This window comes from Drosophila erecta, unplaced genomic scaffold, assembly GCF_003286155.1.
Source record: "Drosophila erecta strain 14021-0224.00,06,07 unplaced genomic scaffold, DereRS2 tig00000000-arrow-pilon, whole genome shotgun sequence".
Taxonomy (NCBI): domain Eukaryota; kingdom Metazoa; phylum Arthropoda; class Insecta; order Diptera; family Drosophilidae; genus Drosophila; species Drosophila erecta.
In genome coordinates this window covers 6,517,598-6,538,321 of record NW_020825194.1, presented here as the reverse complement: position 1 = coordinate 6,538,321, position 20,724 = coordinate 6,517,598, and the positions used below count along the sequence as shown (strand labels likewise).

The following is a 20,724-nucleotide window of genomic DNA, read 5'->3' as shown; positions in this document are numbered from 1 at the left end:
GATCGCGGTGTTTATCCTCTTCCGCAAAACGGTCACACTGTTCGCGCAGGCGAAAATGGCCTAAAGCGTGAAATGCTTAATCCGTTGTTGTTTCTCCTCCGCAATAGTTACTAATAGAAACAAATGCAAAATGGCTGTCTAACGTTTAAGTGCAGCGACCGCCGAAGATCGTGGAAATCTGCATGAAAAGCGGCTCGCAGGCAAATGAAATGCGCGTGAAAATGTAGCAGACACCTCTTTATCGCGAAAACGAATATCGGTGCAAAGGGAAAAACAAAAACCAAGGAAAATACAGCCAAACGCGAATGTGAATGTGAAGGCAAAGTAAGCGAAAAGTCCCCCTAACTTTTTGGGGAGTAATCGAGTGCACTACATACGTTTTCAATATATATTTCGATTGCATTGAAACCAGAGACTTGACAATTTTGTCCCCTCACTTTGTTGTTGCTGCTGCTGCTGATGTTGTTGTTCTTCGGTTTGTTGCAAGTTTGTGTGAGTGTGTCTTGTAATTTTGTTACGCAGTGGAGCGAAGTTGGAGTTTTGTGGAATGGAAATGGAGAGAAGTGAAATGAAGTGGAGTGTAACCAAACACGAAACGGAAAAGCGGGGAAAAAACCTTAAAGCGCAGCCTAAGCTTTAGTCGTACGAAAAATTTCTCAAGCGCTGCAAGCCAGTCTTTGCCAAAGTAAAGCCCCTCCCTCCTCCCCCCTTTTTGCATAATAAACGTAAAACTTTGCGCCCACTTTACGCACTTGCTTTTATGCTTTCCGCGTTCAGTGCACTTAAAAACTTAATTGGTTCCCCCGTAGCGGATTGTACTGCTTACAGTGTAAATATTGTTATATTAGCGAACGTTAATTTACAAGATCAGAATGATAATATGTAGATTGCTAGAAAACCTAATAAAAAATGTTGTTCATGACTAAGATTTTAAAAAGTATATTCGTATTATGAGTGATTTCTATTTCGTGCATAATTTTAAAAGTTCTAGGATTTTAATAGAATTACTATTTATTTTTCCAAAGCTACATTTATATTGTGTGCTTGTTCAATTTAAAATACTACTGTGCACAAGGTAGCGGTAAATATTTATGTTTAAAGTCCACTCTTTTCTACGTTAGAGGTCCGTACCCCCCTCAAGAAATCCCCCTCGCCCCCCTCGGGGCCGCGAACGCTGTAACTTCGCAAATTTCACTTTCACATTCGTCGTGGGCAGTTACAGCGAAGCCAATTGCTTGGTACTTCTTTTATTTGTATTTTCTTCCCCACTTTGGGGCGTTTCAAATTAGAAAGTGTTTGCTTGTGTGTGTTTGTGTGTGCGTGTGTGTGCGATGCGAGCGGCATTTTCTCAATGAGTTTGGTTAATTATGTAGCTCATGTTCGATAACCGCCTTAAACTGTGAAAAGTCTCCGCAAATTGTGTCAACTTTGGAGACTGTAACTTTACACCCGCCGCATAATTTAATTTTAATTAGCGCTCGCTAACAATTTTCCACCTCCCTTCGTCATTTTGTCGCCCTCTCGAAATTGCAGTGTGTGGGAAACTTAATTTGTTGCATCCAGGGGGGAAAGAGGCAGATAGAAACAGTGGGAGAATGGAAAAATGAATTGAACAACACTAACGAAAATGCAAAATTAAAAGTACACTCACACAACTGTATGTGTACCAATTAACAGAAACATACTTAATTTTTAAAATACATGCATATTGAGTTCTATGTAAATCTGCAATAATAATAAATAAGTAAAGCGTAGCGAAAATGTATTTAGCTGGGTAATAATTTAAACCAGTTTTCAAATATAAATTTGCGCACAAACAAGTTTTAATTAACCTATAGAAATACTCGATAATTTTTTAGATTTCTTGACATCGGGGCTTCATAAAATCCCTATTAATTTGGCCACCACTTTATACATATGTATGTACATATGCACTTATATATTTCAATCATTTGCATTCCGCACACATACATAAACAGAGCCACCAATACACATGCACTTACATTTGCCAACAGTCAACATAAATTAGTGCGAGCAACGGCACTTGGCAACATGCAACAATAACAACAAAACCGACATGATTGAAGCAACAACAACACCGACCAAGGAAGTTGCCAACTGTCCCGCTTTGTCTTTCTTATTGTCATTCGCAACTATCCCGCTCTGTCGCCCTATTGTCATTAGCGAGTTAGCAGAGCGCCGCTCTAATAACAGCGCCTTTACATTTCCATTTGCCAAGTGCAACAACCCTGCGTGGGTGTGTGTGTGTGCGTGCGTTGTGTTTGTGAAAATACTATAGAATTTGTGGCAATAACAATGGAAAATGGGAAACTGGCATCGTGGAAAACTGGGTAACGCTTTTATAATTTATTCCAATTTTAACTGCTTTTTATGGCCTTCTTCTCCACTGTTAATTGTTGTTATTGCTGCCTGTAAATCCCATGCGGACAATCTGTTATTTTCTCACACCGGTTGTTGTTATTATAATTTCCCTACACAGAGAACAAAACCTGTTCAGTTTCGAAAAACGTTTCGTTTTAAAGAAATCTTCTTGTGCAATACTATGCAAATTTAAGATGAACGTTTTGAATAAATATAATATAATATAATATACAAATAGGTATGATTTTTTTCCCTGTTACTTCACTCGATGTCTAGAAAGAAAAGGTGCACTAGTCGCGGTAAATAAGAAATGGGGAAATAAAATATAATTTCTATATATAGACAGTCCATACATGTGTTTGTTTATATGATATGTACATATGTCTGGACCGTTTTTCCGATAGTTTTAAAAGTGTAAAGGTAAACATTCGTTTAAAAACAACATTGCGTTTTCGGCAAATTCTGTTTTTCGAGGAATCCTTTAGTTTACATTACAATTGTAAACTAAGTAAGTAGTCCAGTTTTATTTTCATTACTTTTGCTTATTACCTTGGAAAAGAGGGTCAGTTACATGCATGTGAATTATTTATGAATATTCACTGAGGAGTGAGGAATGACATTTGCAGTTTATAAAAGTCATATTTAAACAATAATTGGTTTACCATCGGTAAAATTTTAATGTTTAAATTCTAACTTCGTACGTATATTAACGAATATACTATCTAAAGATATGTAAGATGAACATTTAAGTATCTTGTGGATATAATAATTGTTAATGAGACGCTGCTGCATTGTCTCAGGTTTCTTACGATGAAGTACTTTCTGTTGCCTATTCAATTCGTGTCACTGGTGATTCTAAGTTGTGCTTCACTTTTTAGAGTGTTTGTGGCGTTCTAATTTGCTTTCATTACCCAATTCGTAAGGTGCGTGAAAGTTGACCCCAAGGTTTCCGCGCTCGACTTAAGGCGACATCGTGGAAAATAAACCTTGGGAGGAGTGTGTGCGTTGAAACGCCTAATCGCAGCTGTCCAAATAACCTGAAGAAGGTAAAAGATATACGGGGGGTTAATTGCGATAAGGTCGGCAAACAAAATACTTATCGTTAAATCAATAAACCAAACCAAAATTCCACTTTTCATTCCAGTTAGGATTGAAGCGGTGCAGCCGACATAAGAACGTGATAAGCCCAGCGCAGGTCGACCGATAAGCGAAGAAGACGACCGGCGACGATAAGTAGGATATCTGAAACTACAATATCTGCGATATAGAAGTCGCATCCGGAGGAACCGGAGCGAGCATGTCGCACGGTGGAGCCGGTGGCGGTCTGGGAGCTCAAACTGTTGGAGCCGGCCAACTTGGAGGCGGTGCAGCGGCAGCTGGCGGTGGAGAATACCGCGAACTCCACTGGACGGTCTCAAGCGTAATGGACTCGTCTCGGGTCTCCACCTGCCTCATATCGATGCTGCTCATAGTCTACGGCAGCTTTCGGTCCTTGAACATCGAGCAGGAGGCCCGCGAGCGGGAGCAGAAGAAGCGAAATGAATCGATGACCAATCTCCTGACCGGCGAGCCCGTCGAGAAGGAACCAAGTATGTGTGAAATGGATCCAAAAGCATAAGGAATGTTTTATAAGTTACAGATCTGTATTTCACAGCGGATAAATTCGCCACTCTGGACACGATGCATGCCCTGTGTTTGCCCCTCGGAGCTTCCATCTCACTGCTCATCATGTTCTTCTTTTTCGATTCGATGCAGCTGCTCTTCGCCGTCTGCACAGCGAGTAAGTATGGTAGAAATAATATATATACTCGTATATATCCCTTTATCTGCATATGGTTTCCTTTAAGGATTATACACAATAAGCTACACTTCGTATCACATTGAAGCGAAGGCTTTACTTTTAATCGTAAATTAAAGAGCTGATAATACCTAATTTTAGTTTTCAACTCGAAAGTGACTAAAGCCATCATTATCACTAACTTGCATACTTATTCAAGAAATATGTCGTATTTTTTGTTTTATTAAATATTGCTCAATCTCTGTCCACAGTCATAGCCACCGTGGCGCTGGCCTTTCTGCTGCTGCCCATGTGCCAGTACATCATCAGGCCATGCACGGATGGAAAGCGATTCTCCTTCGGATTCTGCGGTCGCTTCACAGCCGCGGAGCTCTTCAGCTTTACGCTTTCGGTATCGATTGTGTGCATATGGGTGCTCACTGGCCACTGGCTGCTAATGGATGGTAAGAAACGATGTGAAAAGATACGACCGAATTTCCTGTAACGAAGTTTTTTCACGTTCTTCCAGCAATGGGCATGGGCCTGTGTGTGGCATTCATTGCGTTTGTGCGTCTGCCCAGCCTTAAGGTGTCCACGCTGCTGTTGACCGGCCTGCTCATCTACGACGTCTTCTGGGTATTCCTCTCCTCGTACATCTTCAGCACCAACGTGATGGTCAAGGTGGCCACGCGACCCGCCGATAATCCTGTGGGCATCGTGGCCAGAAAGTTGCATCTGGGCGGCATTGTGCGGGACACGCCAAAGCTGAATCTGCCCGGAAAGCTTGTATTCCCCAGCCTCCACAATACGGGCCACTTCTCCATGCTGGGGCTGGGTGATGTGGTGATGCCAGGCCTGTTGCTGTGCTTCGTCTTGCGGTATGATGCGTACAAAAAGGCACAGGGCGTCACATCGGATCCCACATTGTCACCGCCCAGGGGAGTTGGCTCCCGGTTGACATACTTTCATTGTTCCTTATTGGGGTAAGTCATTGAGTAAACAGAGTGAAGTTTTAAGAGGACTGTTTGCCTGATGTTGTTTTAAAAATATAAATAAATACTAATTTCCGTTTCATTGCAGTTATTTCTTGGGCCTGCTCACGGCGACGGTCAGCTCCGAGGTCTTTAAGGCGGCCCAGCCAGCGCTGCTGTATCTAGTGCCCTTTACGTTATTGCCGCTCTTGCTGATGGCCTATCTGAAGGTATAGTCAATGGGCGTATAGCTACGAATCGGTCGATATCTGTATTGTTTTGTTACTTGTTGCAGGGCGACCTGCGGCGCATGTGGAGCGAGCCGTTTATCGCGCAACAACCATCAAAACAACTGGAAGTCTGAGTGTACTCTATCTAAAAGCAAAGAAAAACAAAAAACAAGCAACAAACAATGTGAAGAACACACACACATAAGATCTAATACTAAAGTTTGTCTCTTAAAAAACCGTATTGAGTATGTATTTTTAACTCAACTTAACTAAGTTTCGTTTTAAGTTAGGTGATCCTCGTTTTCATAGTGAAATAAAAACAAAAACCGAGTAATTATAGTTTTTAGCCTAAGCGGAAAGGTTTTATATATTCACATATATATATACGTCATACGAGAGTTCATTCAAATTGGCTTTAATGTCTCCAATCATGCAGATAACTAGCGAGTAGAACAAAGATCAAGCGAAATATTAGTTACACTTCATAGGCACTACTAATAACTCTGTAAACCATAGCGAAAAGACTAGAAAGAAGACAGTTTGAGATTCGAATTTCGATCACACATCCATGCGAAATCTGTTCCGGGCAGTACGTTCTGTAAATACTTAAGTTATGTGTAATAATAACAAACCACCATGCAACAAATAATAGTTAGTAAGCTCGCCTTCATACACATTTAGTCGCGATCCTTTTTCATTTCACACTCATTTCCGTCCTTCGATTTCCCTGTTTTATCACCCAATGTTTCCCCCACACAAATTCACAACCATAATGATGTTTTGCCAAAATGCATGTGTTCGTTGCAAACAATAAATCAATTAATAATGCTAGACAACAACTGTTGCACTGCGAGTGTTTCACAAAATTAAGTTTCAAGAATTTTAATTATTTACTATTAACGCAGCTAACAATAAATAAATACTGTATGCATATGGAAACGATAGTTACATATTAATTTTAAGTAAATGCAATTTCGAAACGTATAGAAACAATAAAAATGTGAGATTTAAAACAATTGGTTTGTTCAATTATCTTGAACGAATGTAATTATTTCTTTCGCAATAAGAGAGTTTGTACAAAAATATTAAGCATTTACGTATTCTCTTTTGGAAGAGAATTAGATTTATTTAAAATTTCCATTCAAATTTTGGCGCCATTTATTCCTAAGTTTCCCACTATTTTGATTACCAAAGTTTCACACCTTTCAGTAATCGGGATTTGTGCAGAACGGTCACACTATAGTGGCTAAATTTCCTTATATAGCGGAGGTACCTTTCACTCAGAATATCGATATAACAAATATCGATAGTTATCTACTATACTTATCGATTTTCGTCCGGCTCTAGTTTTCACGCTCGACGTTTTTTCGTTTAAAATCGCAAAAAACACAAACAAATCAGTGATAAATAATATTGCAACCAAGCGGTAGCTCAAGCGGAACTGGCGACGAATTAATAACGATCGTGAACTAAAAACAAATCAGTGTATGTGCACTTCAGTTGTTGACTAACTTGACACTTCCTTTTGCTCGCAACAACAAAACAACGCAAAAGAATATTTTGAGCGGATGTGCGTGTGCTTGTGTGTGTGTGTGAGCGAGCGAGCGAGATATCATGCACTTTGTGTAGAAAAATAAAAGTATAAAAAAGATGCCGAGCATTTAGATTATAGTTGAATCGCAAAGTGAGTTATTTACATGTGCTGACTGGCTAATTTATTAGCATATATGATTATAATATAAGCGTGTTCCACGCGCATATTGCGATGTGACGTAGGCGTGGAAATTCCTGTGGGAAATTTTTCACCACCGCGCGGCTGTGTGGGTGTGAGCGTGTGTGTCTGCCTGTGCGCTTGTGTGAGTGGGTGTGTGTGGGCTACGCCGCAAGTTTGTTTTCGTTTGCTTTTAATTGCCGAGAAAAAGGATTAATTGTGGCACTGGAAATGCGCGTTACTTAATGTAATGTGCAAACATGCGTAAATATTCATTACATAAATGCAAATTTCTCCATACATTATAAACCACAAAAATCTGTGCTTCAGTCGGGGCGCTTTTCATGATATACGCACATTGCTTATTTGCGGCTTAAAAATGTTATATTATTTGAGCAGCTATCAAAAGGTCAGGAGGTTGAATAACTATGAATTGGTTTGTAAAATCAATATTGTGTTTCATTATTAAGAAACTATACATTTTATTGGTTTGTTTTTGTCCGCAATTCATTTTTATCAAGTTGGAGTTGGCAAAAATCCCCCAATACGTTAAAAACATTTATCCTGTGCGTCAGCGAATAGAAATAGATCATTGCACATCAGCCCAATATAGTCGAAATCGAATATATAATACACATAACAACTAATCTATACCATTAATGCTTCTGTAAATCTTCAAAGGCCCAGAAACGAGCCTGTTTTTGACAAGTAACTTGACTAAACCGCAATCGCTTTGCTTGGCTGACATTTCAGCGCCTTTGAAACGGACTCCAGCTGGGTAACTCGTGTGGCAAACTGAACCCGAACCGGCAGAGGCAGCGGCAGCGGCAGCAGGAACAGGAGCAGGACCTGGACCAGCGGAACTGGCAACCACCTGGCCAAATGGGTGGCAACAGCACAGGAGCGAATACGAGCGCCTTTAGCGCAGGCGGTTACATTGGGCCCACGTCGGCCAGCAGTCATCACAGCCTGGGAACTTCATCCGCGGCGGCGGCGGCAGCAGCAGGAAGCGACCTGATACCCGCACCAATTGGCACGGGCCACGCCATGGGAGTGTCCTCGTATGCGTACGGCGGAACCAGCTGGGAGGAGTTCTGCGAAAGACACGCCAGAGTGGCTGCCTCGGATTTCGCCAAGGCCTGCATCACGTACATCAATGGCAATCTGCCGCCGGAGGAGGCAAGAAACATTCAGCATCGCAGCTTTGCCCAGAAATTTGTGGAATCCTTCTCGGCGCACTATGACACGGAGTTCTTCAAGCGGAGGAGCACTCTGAAATCGGGAGCGGGCTCGCTGGACTTCGAGGAGGAGCACGAGGTGCCCAAACTGCTCTCAAAGTCTCTATTAAGACGACTATCATTCAAAGGACTGCGCAAGGGCAAGGTGAGTTAATGCTCCTCTCAAAACCTCTAGATTGATTACCTTGGTTAGCAACACTTGATACTCATACTTTTTTAAGACATGTTGTCCGATTATAACTAAAAGTATGCAGATAAAAACATTCACTTTAGCATTCTTTGCATTCCGTTCATAAGTCCGATTAGAGCTCACCGAAGTGGAATTATTATCTTCTACTTGATGTGTTGAATACGACACGATTATCAGAACATGCTGTCAATTATGCAAGTCTTTCTTTCAAGGTTGCAGATCATGCAATATTTCCCATTGATTAGAAAGCGTTTGAGTGCCAGGATGTTTGATAGTCGGAATCTACGGCTATATGGTCCCACTTGTTTTAACTGTCAAAGATCTCTCTGCTGCAGGCCTTCTTCCACAAGAACTCGGATGACGTGGACGGCAGCGGTGGTAGCGGCAAGCAGAGCAAGACGAAGCTGGCCAAGATCGTTGTGGAGTGCCGCAAGGAGGGCACCGTGAACAACCTGACGCCGGAGAGTCTGGATCAACCGACGGGCTCCCAAAAGTGGGAGAAGTGCCGACTGGTGTTGGTCAAGGCCGTGGGAGGCTACATGCTTGAGTTTTACACACCTCACAAGGCGACGAAGCCGCGCAGCGGAGTCTTTTGTTTCCTCATCTCGGAGGCTCGCGAAACCACGGCTCTTGAGATGCCGGACAGGCTGAACACGTTCGTCCTGAAGGCGGATAACAACATGGAGTATGTGATTGAGGCGGAGAGCGCTGAGGAGATGCGTAGTTGGCTAGCCACTATACGCTACTGCATGCGAACGCCACCCACTCAGCAGCCAACGATCGACTCGGACAGTGTGATGGCGTCCGCCATGCAAACATCGCCGACAATCCCGGGTCCCAATCCCATTGGCGGCATTCAGAATCCCCAGTACCAGCAGCAGGGCGGCTCCAATGGCAATCTGGTGGGAGGTGGTGCTCCGCTTACCTCATCCCTATCTGCAGACAGTGCTTTGGGCCAGGGAGGAGCCACATCTGCCAGCGAACTGAATGTCATCAACGAATTGGGCACCACACCGCCCTCGGGGCCACCTGATATACCTGTAAGACCCCATCGAGGTGAACAGCGCTTGTCCGCCTCTAGCAACTTCGATGGCATCGAAGGCACCGAAAATGATGCAGATGTGGCGGATCTGACGGCTGAAATGAGCGTGTTTCCCTGGTTCCACGGCACACTGACGCGATCCGAAGCTGCGCGAATGGTACTCCATTCGGATGCGGCCGGACATGGATACTTTTTGGTCCGACAGAGCGAAACGCGCCGTGGAGAGTTCGTCCTCACCTTTAACTTCCAAGGACGGGCGAAGCATTTGCGGCTGACCATCTCGGAGAAGGGTCAGTGTCGGGTGCAGCACCTGTGGTTTCCCTCCATCCAGGAAATGCTCGAACACTTCCGCCACAACCCGATACCCCTGGAATCGGGCGGCACTTCGGATGTGACTCTTACCGAATGGGTGCACTCACACAGCAGACTGAATGATCCGACGACGGCAGCAAATAATGACTCAGGACAACTCAACGATCTGTCGACGAATGGCAATGGCAATGGAAATGGGAACGGCAATGGCTACGATAATGGCCAGGGAACATCGACGGCATCGAATGCGGCAGGAGGAACTACGTCGGGAGCTGCTGGCGATGGCCATCCGTCGCCGAGACATGTGAGATAGCCAAAATTTTGGAGTCAATTCAGTGTCAGTGATGGTTTTTTATTTTACTTTGATTTCAATTATGTTGTTATCATTTCATATTAACTGGGATGGGGCTTGAGCTGTGAACTGATGAATGTGTATAGCTAGTAAATAATTCAAATTTATATAAACACAACAATTAATGTCATAGTAAACTGCTCAATCAATAGAAGTTACAAATTTAAGTTACGAGTTGCACTTTGCTCACTTTAATACCAGCTAAAAACCATTCAAAACAAGAATTGGTAATTTTAAAGAGAATTTGCAACTCCTTGTTTCGAGTAAAAATTTTGTATTTTAGTTAGTTTGTGTTTAGTTTGATTTGATTGTCGCATGCTTCATGTTTCACCACACACCCCAGACCGCCTCAAAAAGTCACCAGACTAACTAAACTTTATTTCTTTTACTTTCGGAACAGTGCAACGAAGTGATTACCATGAATCTGAGTGTTCGCCTAAAGACAAATGAAATCGAACTGCCACAGGAGCCAACACACGTCTATTTTCCGGAGCAAGTCTATTTCCATTTGGATCCCACAACGCTAACCGTGCACGGATCACCGCCACCGGCCCAGAATTTCCTGGACCAGCCACATCTGCGGGCCTCGAACGCCTCCCTTCAGGCAGCTGCCCACCATCCGGCGGGCTCCGCCAGCAATCGGCATCCCAGCGATGGTGGCGGCAACAGCGGTGGAGCAGCAGGTGGATCGGCGGGATCCAGTGGGGGAGCCGCCGAATGCACCGGACGGGCCGTCGATAATCAGTACAGCTTCACCTAAGTCCGTGCGATCGATCCTTAACTGCATTTCGTGGCTTTACCAGCGGAACTTTACTTTTGTGCCATTTTAATCATTGTCCTGAAGGAGAGGAAAATTGTGTTTTTTTTCGCATCAATGTGCGTTCTTTGCTTTCTTGATTCACTTGTTTCTATTTTAGTTAGTACCTCTTTTTTGGAAGACATGAAGTAACTGAACATTATTATGTATACATTATATAGCTAAATGTGTGTGTTCATTTTAAGTACATCAATGTTGTATGTATAGAAAAGAAAAGCCTAAAAAAAACCTAAAAAAAAACGCAAAAGAAAATTGTACGATTTTTGTGGGCACCAAAGGTGCGACTCATGCGAATCCTAAAACTTCCTGCTTTACAAAACAAAAATACATACATATATACTATACTTATAAATATAAATTATATATACATAAATATATATTGAAATTGGTAAACTACAATAAATGAAGTTATGTAAAAGTAAGTAGCTTTTGGTTTTGCTTAATTTCGGCGGTCATTTTGCGTAAGTTTTATACATATTAACAGCAATTGGCTGGGTATAAAATATAATTAAAGTTTTTTAGCAATTCGCTTAGTTAGTTTATTTAGTTATATTGTATAAAAATTTGTTAATAAAAGTTGAAAGAGTATCTTAAGCTAATAATCATAATACTTTTCAACAAAAACGAAAATGGTAAATTAAATGTAATTTCAAATATTTATTTTGACTTCCCACATAAGTTATATATGTAATTATTGTCGATTAAATGACAAGTATTTTAATACTTTGAAAATAAATTTTTTGCTTAAAAATGTTACGATTCGCGTCCGTGCTAACTGCACAGCGTAGTTATGCCAAGTTGGCAGGTCTACTTTTCAGTTTTTGGTATTTCTGACCTACGCAGCGATGGTCACATTGCCATGCCGGCAAGAGGCAAAAAGTTGACAATTCGAGAAAAAGCATAAAATCTCAAAGGAAATGGGGCTGGAACTGGACGTGGTGGATTCCCTGGAGGCGTTGTCCTACCAAGGGCCCTGCCTGCAGCAAGAGAATCTGAGTCGCGCCCTGGACGCGGGAATCGGAAGTCCGGACTTGCGGGCGGTGGTCCATTGGCTCGCCCACGAATTGCACATTTTGCGGAAAACCGATGAGCGCGTGAGTTCCAGCAAATCGGATAACGATGAGTTTGCCTTCGAGCTGTCCCTGCTGCTCACGGAGCTGGGCTGTCCGTACCGCCTGCTGGTGCAGGGTGCCATAGAGCAGCGTTTCCAGGACCGGCAAGCACTGCTTCAGCTGCTGGAATACCTCACATCCGAACTGATGACCACCAAGATCGTACTGAAGTCGCAGCCCGTGGGTCCACCCTGCAAGCGCTCGAAAACGGACTCAAATGTTCAACAGGCAGTGGAAAATTTAGCCAAGGATCTGCAGCTGGGCGAACTGCCCAAGAACATCAATACCAAGCTGCTGTTCGAGAAGATAACACCCCGTTTGGAGCAGGCCATTAAGCAAACCAATCCCCAAGTGCTCAGCGAACCGCTGTTGAAGCTTAAGAAGCCCTTGACTGATGCACAGTGGCGAGTTCTTGAGTCCCTGCATCGAGAACTGGAGGCGGAGTACAATCTGCGCCGGCAGATGATGAGCACGCGCCTGGAGGCCACAGTACAAAGCTTTCAGTGGTCGGAATCTATGCGTCAGCGCTCCAATGAGATTATGGACCGCTTCAATCGCAAGATGAGGGAGCTGGAACAGTTCAAAGTGGGCGGAGAACAAACCGACATGGTGGCTTTATTGGCAGCTCGCTCCGATCTGGCCATCATTGAGAAGACGAGCTCAGCTAATGTGAGGAAGAACACGGCTTCCAAAATCCAAAAGCATGTGATTGGTCGGGTACCCGATCGCGGAGGCAGGGCCAATGAGCATGCTCCTCCGCCACCAGAGATGCCCTCGTGGCAGCAGCAAAGGGCTAGTGGTCCTCCCGGTGGCGGACGCGGTGGAGGAGGTAATTTTAGAGGAGGCAGGGGAGGAGGAGGCGGAGGAGGCAACTGGCAGCAGCCTCAGCAGCAGCAGCAGCAATATCAAACCCAAAGTCACCAACAACGTGACCACAGCCGCGAAAGGAACGATCAGCATTGGATCAGCGGGAGTGGGCGTGTGCAGGGCACAGGTTGGAATCCGCAGGGCGGACGTGATGGAGGAGGACGAGGCAGAGGAGGCGGTCGTGGAGGATACCGTGGCGGCTACCGATGAGTACTGACTCCTAAAAATCACATCGTAGACCTTAACGACTGATCCTCTTGTAATCTAATGATATTACTCATGTTTGCTGCACGCATAACCCAGTTTAATTTATTGCGAAATTTAATGAATTTGTTTATAATTGCAAATGGACAGCCATTTATAAAATAAACTATATATGTCATCTATTCGCCAGCAAATCTCGCGTGTCGATTGCGCTTTTTGGGAATCTGGGTTAGGTATTTCACTTTCAATGGGTTCGTTATTAGCCACTTTAGGCTTACATTATGGTCAAATTAATCAGATAGATAATGAGGGCAACGGCATAGAGCATTCAATTGTTAATCCAATGCTAATTTTACGCCAGCTAGAATCCTATATTCCTATATTATTACAGCATTATGATGGTATGTGACTTGAAATTGATATTACACTTTATTTGATTTAACCATTGAATATTCAATAAAGAGTGGATTTCTGTCAACGCTTTGTTAAAAAATATTACGTGCTAGTTTGAGTTAACTTTAATGATGATCTAGTTAAAGTGGAGTTATAATATATTATATATGGCCAATCTGTATATAGACTACAATATAGAGGAATCAGTGTTTGGTTCTGACCCTTAGCTCCCCGAGATTTAGTGGATAAACTTATTGTACCTAAAATTTGTGTAATATAATTATTAATGTTTACATTTTTCAAAGTGCGGTACGATATTATTGAACTGTCAGCCGCATCTGAACGTCTCAATAATGAGCTTGTGATCTTGCCCTCAATCCCCGCAAGAAGTACGCCCCTGTGGCAGGTAACCAACCATCAGACCCAGACACACGCGACACTCGATTGCCATTAGCGTCCAATCTAGTCATCAAATGTGCCGGCTATATATCTATCTATCTGCCTATATATCGCCACCACTGCGAGCCGCAAGCCGGTGACAATTAACGTGGTCAATCGGCGTGAAAACCATGTCGAAGTCATCATGGATGAGCCGAGTCGGGCGCTTGGATCAGTTCAACCGAAGCCCCAGATCGGTGAGGTCGCAAGTTTCCCACATTCGAGTCCTATCTTAACCAGTTCAGAATGCTCATTAAACTGATACTGGCGTTGGTAATTGGCTATGGCGGCATTTTTGCGCCTGGCAGTGCACAAAATCTGTTGGATCGACTGCGTCCGGTGAATATGACCCGCTTCGATGATGGAATCAAGGTGGTTTCCGGCACCAAAGTGAAGCGGTACGAACGGCTGACGGTTCCGCTGGGAGGTCCTGTGGGCATTCCTGGAGGAGCTGGACTCTTGGGACCTCTGCTGCCACCTCAACCGTCGTATTTGGGATACACATATGTGAGTATTTATGGTTATTAAATTATACCTTTGGCCTGTATTTAATTTATAAACCTCTAACAGTTCGTAAATTACACATTCATTTAGCTAACCATTAGATTTCCTTTGTGTTTCATGAGTCAACAATGGAATTATATTGTGCAGATCCATTTTCAATGAAAAGAGTTGTATTTCCCCCACTCAGAGATTATTTTTAACTACGATTTAATTTTATAATGATGTGAAATGCTAATTGCGCTTGTTATAGTCTAACTTTTCTATTTTTTTGCGAGTTAGACACTTTGTATGCCAAAATTTGAATTGTTTAGGCAGTTTGATCTTGACATCAGTATGCCATTATGGTATTAATTTTATTTGATTTATACTTTCCAGCAGTTGGTGCCCCAATGGCAGGCGGGTGCCAAGCTGATGGGCGATGGGGAAGGAGCCAGTGTGGCGGGAATGATATCCTTTGTACAGCTTCCCTACAACTCGGATATAAAGGTGACGATCAACGTGACTGGATTGCCACCCGGCAAACATGCCCTGCATATTCACACCTTTGGAGATCTCAGCGATGGTTGCAAGTCCACGGGCGGCCAGTTTCCCAACAACTTCGTAAGCTCCCCTACAGATGTTATTCATTTTGATATGATTTAATGAGTTTTTGACTTGCACAGCTCGGCAATGTGGACACCAAGGACGATGGCAGCATCTCGGCGGTCTTCCAGAGCATTTACCTGCAGTTGTTTGGCATTACCGGGATCGTCGGGCGGTCCATTGTGATACACAGCAAGGCAATCGATCTGAATACTGCCCTGAATGCAGAGGTCTTTTCCTCCTCCCTTCAGGCTATGCCAAATCCCCTGGCCTATCAGAACGAGGAGAACTCACTGGGTCCAGCCATCGCCTGTGGGGTCATTAGTCTTATGAGCACAGCAGCCAGTTCGTCAGGTATGGCAACAGCTGCCCCAGCAGCACCTGCAATGGCCAATCCAGAGATTTAACTTGTATTCATATCACTCTGCTAATAAATCATCTTTAGTTACTCAATTGAGGCTTTGATCAGTGCCAGTGATCAGTGTCCAAACATTTTGCTTCACATCTTATTACTATTTACTACTTAATAGCTATTACCATTTTAATATTTAGTTGGGTTACACTTAGAGTCCCGTGAGTAGCCAAGATGTTATGGTGTTCCACCTTCCACGCGTTTCCTGATCGCCCAATATTTTCGATCGCCCAATATTATCAAATTCAGCTCAGCTTTAATGGCCATTACGTGCGGCGCATGCGCAAAGGTCTGGGTCGCCCAATGGGCCAAAACTTTCTTCGTCGGCTGCCCGCGAATCGAGTGGCCAGTTGCCCGTGGCGGTTCGCGATGTGCAAACGCGAAAGTAAAAGTTTTCCCAGCCTGGGGCTGGTAATACTGCTGATTTTCGGCTCGAACCAGGCTCAGTGTGAGTCCTCCAAGGACGATTTGCCGCAGGCCAAGTTCGAATGGCCCTCGTTTGCGTGGATGCGGAATAAGACCACAAAGGTTACGCCCATGTTGGATCTCAAGAATACCTACAGCCAAATGGAGTTGGCCAACTTTGGGGACTTCGAACGTCATCCCTGCAGAAGAGTTTGCCAGCAGGGTCAATCGCAGAGCTGCTATTACCAACTGGTGGTGCACAATTACCAGAGACTTGGAGCGGAGTGCCAGAGATGTCAGTCCGATGAGAGGGCTTGTGCTTCGGAGCATTGCATCTATGGCGATGGAGTGGCAAATCCTGTGATGGCTGTTAATCGCATGGTTCCAGGACCTGCCATAGAGCTCTGCGAAAACGACACTGTCGTCGTGGATGTATTGAATTATCTAAGTGAGCCAACAACGATGCACTGGCATGGCGTCCATATGCACAGAACGCCCGAAATGGATGGAGCACCCTTCATTACCCAATATCCTTTGCAGCCTGGTGAGGTGCAGCGCTATGAATTCCAGGTGGATCGCAGTGGTTCGTTGTGGTACCACAGCCATGTGGGTTGGCAGCGGGGATTCGGAGTGGCTGGTGCCTTGATAGTTCGCCAAACGCGACAGGAGAATCAGCACTCGCAGCTGTACGATTATGATCTGGTGGAGCACACCCTTATAATCCAGGATATCTTCTACGAATACAATCTGCAGGATGTGCGGAATATTCTGGTGAATGGCAAGGGTCGCAATCATCTTAGCCAGCTGCCCGACAATGATAATCGTCATCGGTATGAGCGACTTCGAGTTACTCCTGGCTATCGCTACAGGATACGAGTTATCCTGAACGGCATAGCCAATTGTCCTGTGGAGTTCTCCATCGAACAGCACAGGCTCTTGATGATCAGCACCGATGGCAACGACATTGAACCCGTGCTGGCAGATGGTTTCTTCTTGACCTCCGCCGAGCGATTTGACTTCGTGTTGGAAGCCAGCCAGTATAAGAAAAACTATTGGATCAGGATTAAAGGCTATGAGCTGTGCGAGAATCGAAATCTATATCAAGGGGCTGTGCTCAGCTATCGCGGATCTGCTCGCTCTGAGTTGCCTCAGGGTGACATTCTGGATAGGCAAACTAGTCGGGCTGCAGAGGAAGATCTAGTCTTGGTCAACGACTTCCGGTTTAAGCCTGCAAACTCCACCGCCATGTCCTCACTTCGCCAGTCCCTAGACAAGGATAACAATGTTGGCACCGTGGCTCTGCGATCCGTGGATCCTGTGCCCTGGACCCGTTACACTAAGTTCCTCACCCATTACTCCAGCTTCGGTTCAAGGACAGCGCAGAACGGAGAGATACTGTTTCAAATCAGTGATATTTCGTATATTTCCCCGGGCATCTCCCTGCTGCAGGGCAAGCATCTCTACCAGGACGATGGATACTTCTGCAATAAGAGCTCCCTGGCCGCAGAAGGACGAAATTGTGAGCGTGAGCTTTGTGAGTGTGTTAATGTGATGCGGCTTCCGGCCTATCGTCCTCTGGAGATGGTGGTAGCCAACTACTTGCAAAGCACACATCCTTTCCACGTACACGGATATACTTTCCGTTTGGTGGGCCAAGGCGTGCTGGGTAATCTCAACGATCTGCGCAATGTGAGTAAAAGTTATAGGAATACGGGAGTGCTTGTACTGAATCTTTTGTAAACCTATCATCCTGGTTGTCCTGACAGATTCAGGAGCTGGATCGCAGAGGACGTCTTCCCCGCTTGTCGGATGACAGCGCTGCTGTGGCCAAGGATACTGTGCAAATTCCTGGACAGGGATACATTATAGTTCGCTTTCTCTCGAACAATCCTGGATTTTGGCTGTATCACTGCCATGTTGAAGCACATGCCGTCCAAGGAATGGTGGCGGTTTTGAAGATCGGCGAGGATCATCAGATGAAAAACATTCCGGCACGAGTGCGCTGTTGAGCATTTGTTTTTCGTTTTAAAATAATCATTTCCGCCACTTAAAATGCGCACTTTTTGTATCTGGGTGACCTGATTTTGCCAAATAGATTAAAAAGATTATTTATTTGAATTGCTTATTATTTTTTATTTATTTGCACTACAATTTAACAAATAAAAATGTATTTATTGTTACTGTCTGCACTTCCGTTTTTATCTTTTAATCCTTTAATTCCAGTTGAGCATATAAATGCTTTTTATTGAACTTATTACCGGTTGCACACAAAAGCTTGTTAGTTTAAAAACTAATCGCTTGGTCTTAACTTATCTGCTTGAGGCACTCAAAAATGTATTGATAATCTAAAAGAAGAATTTACCCCCATCAAACGAGGCGTTGTTCTGGCTATAAGCCCATTTAAAGAGCGGTAGTTATATATTTTACGACCTCTACTTGTACATGGGAAAATTTTTTTTTGATTAGAAAAGTCGGCTGACATCTATTGAATTATAATTTGCATTTGAGTGAAGTAAGTCTCAAGTGTGAATTATAAATCTGATAGAGCTTTCCAGCAATGAAGTGAGTCTACTTGGCGATGTCTAAGTTGCATCCGTTGAAGATAAGATTGGATTGGATTTGTTGGATTTACATAATTTAAGCTGAACTAATTGAAATTTTCAGAACATCAAAGTTTGGAGTACACTCGAAAATCACCCAAAACCCAAAAAAACCATCTAGCACTGGTTATTATTGAATTAAACCGATAAACCAAACAAGCTATTAAAATAAAGTGATGGAGATATTGAAACTTTCCCGTAAACACGTTACCTCAATCGGAAATCTATATTGTGCAATATCATTAGGGATATATGGTTCTTATTGTTGTATGTGATAAAGATTATGATGTTCCGACTACTTGAGTTTATTTGCTTTTAATTGGCTTATGCCGTTGATCGGTACGTATCAAATTAAGTACATAACTTAGTGCCCGACTAAAGTGTTTATAAGGGAGTGGTGATCAGAAAATTTTCACCAGTTCAGTTGCACAATGTATAGATCTCACATCGCTGTCTGTTGTGCCTTAGTAGGCATTTTCCTGGGAGCAGTTGTTCAGTCTGCTCCTTTTCCTAATGATCCTGCTGAGGTCCCCAACTTTTATGAATTGTTCAACAATCCCGATGCACACTTATCCCTGACCAATGGACCCGACACGGTAGGCGTGGCTCCCATTTTTTAGATTAATATATTAATATATATAAGCCCATTGTAGATTCATTTCATCGAGGAGCATGGCTATCCAGTTGAGCGACATTATGTGACCACCGAAGACGGCTACATTATCAGCCTCTTCCGGATTCCATACTCGCACAATCTGCAGAACCAGGAAGAGAAGAGACCCATTGCCTTCATACAACACGGTCTATTTGCCAGCTCGGACTTTTGGACAAGTCTGGGACCGGATGATGCTCTTCCTTTCCTGCTCTCCGATGCGGGATACGATGTTTGGCTGGGCAATGCTCGCGGAAACAGATATTCGAAAAACCACACCTCTCGCCTGACAAGCCATCCGAACTTTTGGCGCTTCAGTTGGCACGAGATTGGATACTTTGATATTGCCGCAGCCATTGATTACACCCTGTCCACGGAGAACGGCAAGGATCAGGCGGGTATCCACTACATAGGACACTCGCAGGGCACCACAGTTATGTTTGTGCTGCTGTCTTCAAGGCCGGAATACAACGACAAGATCAAGACGGCTCATATGCTGGCTCCTGTGGCCTTTATGGATAACATGGACGATGCCATGGTCAATTCCTTGTCTCCTTACCTCGGATTCAACAATGTCTACTCGACACTTTTCTGTTCCCAAGAATTCTTGCCCCAAAACGATTTCGTCCTGGCTCTGATGTACAGTGTTTGTCTGCCGGGATCGATTGTGCACCGATTTTGCAGCAGCAGTAACGAAACAACTGTTGAGCGAGGAAGAACTAACTCGGTGGGTCAAACAAAATCCTTTTATTATTTATTTTTTTTTAATTTTGTGTTTCCCAAAAGACCGCCTCTGGCTTGACTTCTGGAGTGATGCCTGCTGGTGTCTCCACGGATCAAATCCTGCACTACATGCAGGAGCATCAATCCGGGCATTTTCGGCAGTTCGATTTCGGCACCAAAAGGAATCTGAAGGCTTATGGTGCGGAAAGCCCAACGGATTATCCAACTGAGCTGATCACAACTGAGATGCATCTGTGGTACTCGGACAACGATGAGATGGCCGCAGTTAAGGATGTCTTGAGAGTGGCCAAAACGCTGCCCAACAAGGTGATGCACCATATGGAGGATCCACTGTGGGATCATATTGACTTTGCCCTTAACTGGGAGGTGCGCCATTATATCAATGACCCAATAATAGCCATTCTAGACGAGTACGAAGGCAAGGTGATACGGACATAGTCCAAATGCTTAGTTTACTTAGTTTTACTCAGGGTGCACTTCTGCCGATCCTATCATATCATATCGGAAACGGATGTCTCACCTTTCGGCATGGAACAGATTTGCACTTCAGACTCGACATTAATTTCCCTCATACTTAATGTACACATACATGCTTACTCAAATCATAAGATTTCACTCGACTTTCCTTACAAAAAAGTGAATTCCCCATTAGCCAGTTTGTGTTATAAAATATACTACTGCTTTTAAAATCTATAAGTGGTTTCCTAATCTTACACCTTTGAAGGGGGCACACTTTTTTTGGATTATCAGAACTTGTCAAGTGGCTTAAAAGTTGATAAGCAAGTAAGA

At 43.8% G+C, this 20,724-nt stretch overlaps 6 protein-coding genes across 17 annotated transcripts; all 6 read left to right on the top strand.

The window, feature by feature from the left end:
* Positions 1–4: 4 nt before the first annotated feature.
* LOC6554309 (signal peptide peptidase-like 3) lies at positions 5–5,688 on the top strand. 4 transcript variants are annotated; one of them, XM_001981704.3, is made up of 7 exons: positions 5–324; positions 3,527–3,971; positions 4,037–4,162; positions 4,432–4,623; positions 4,689–5,142; positions 5,240–5,360; positions 5,426–5,688. In XM_001981704.3, the coding sequence occupies exons 2-7, from the start codon at positions 3,680–3,682 to the stop codon at positions 5,492–5,494; spliced, it is 1,254 nt and encodes a 417-aa protein (XP_001981740.1). In that variant the 5' UTR covers positions 5–324; positions 3,527–3,679; the 3' UTR covers positions 5,495–5,688. The 4 variants fall into 4 exon arrangements, with proteins under 4 accessions (XP_001981740.1, XP_015008980.1, XP_026839481.1 ...); XM_015153494.2 differs by having other exon boundaries at positions 4,022–4,162; XM_026983680.1 differs by lacking the exon at positions 5–324 and adding an exon at positions 669–685 and having other exon boundaries at positions 4,022–4,162.
* A 956-nt stretch (positions 5,689–6,644) lies between these two features.
* On the top strand, positions 6,645–11,444 carry LOC6554505 (SH2B adapter protein 1). Of its 8 annotated transcripts, none has more exons than XM_026983738.1 (4): positions 6,645–6,845; positions 7,825–8,454; positions 8,835–10,157; positions 10,606–11,444. In XM_026983738.1, exons 2-4 carry the CDS (start codon positions 7,954–7,956, stop codon positions 10,963–10,965), a joined length of 2,184 nt encoding a protein of 727 aa, XP_026839539.1. In that variant the 5' UTR covers positions 6,645–6,845; positions 7,825–7,953; the 3' UTR covers positions 10,966–11,444. The 8 variants fall into 8 exon arrangements, with proteins under 8 accessions (XP_026839539.1, XP_026839541.1, XP_026839537.1 ...); XM_026983740.1 differs by having other exon boundaries at positions 8,835–10,190; XM_026983736.1 differs by having other exon boundaries at positions 8,820–10,157.
* Positions 11,445–11,863: 419 nt separating this feature from the next.
* Positions 11,864–13,399, top strand: LOC6554504 (protein FAM98B). The gene has a single exon (XM_001981702.3). It carries the CDS (start codon positions 11,940–11,942, stop codon positions 13,209–13,211), a length of 1,272 nt encoding a protein of 423 aa, XP_001981738.1. The 5' UTR covers positions 11,864–11,939; the 3' UTR covers positions 13,212–13,399.
* Positions 13,400–14,212: 813 nt separating this feature from the next.
* Positions 14,213–15,575, top strand: LOC6554503 (superoxide dismutase [Cu-Zn], chloroplastic). 2 transcript variants are annotated; one of them, XM_026981073.1, is made up of 3 exons: positions 14,213–14,543; positions 14,919–15,140; positions 15,203–15,575. In XM_026981073.1, exons 1-3 carry the CDS (start codon positions 14,283–14,285, stop codon positions 15,527–15,529), a joined length of 810 nt encoding a protein of 269 aa, XP_026836874.1. In that variant the 5' UTR covers positions 14,213–14,282; the 3' UTR covers positions 15,530–15,575. The 2 variants fall into 2 exon arrangements, with proteins under 2 accessions (XP_026836874.1, XP_001981737.1); XM_001981701.3 differs by having other exon boundaries at positions 14,916–15,140.
* Positions 15,576–15,829: 254 nt separating this feature from the next.
* On the top strand, positions 15,830–18,121 carry LOC6554502 (laccase). The gene is made up of 2 exons (XM_001981700.2): positions 15,830–17,628; positions 17,706–18,121. The coding sequence occupies exons 1-2, from the start codon at positions 15,838–15,840 to the stop codon at positions 17,946–17,948; spliced, it is 2,034 nt and encodes a 677-aa protein (XP_001981736.2). The 5' UTR covers positions 15,830–15,837; the 3' UTR covers positions 17,949–18,121.
* Positions 18,122–18,931: 810 nt separating this feature from the next.
* On the top strand, positions 18,932–20,544 carry LOC6554501 (lipase 3). Its single transcript, XM_001981699.2, has 3 exons — positions 18,932–19,135; positions 19,193–19,918; positions 19,978–20,544. Exons 1-3 carry the CDS (start codon positions 18,971–18,973, stop codon positions 20,371–20,373), a joined length of 1,287 nt encoding a protein of 428 aa, XP_001981735.1. The 5' UTR covers positions 18,932–18,970; the 3' UTR covers positions 20,374–20,544.
* Positions 20,545–20,724: the final 180 nt, after the last annotated feature.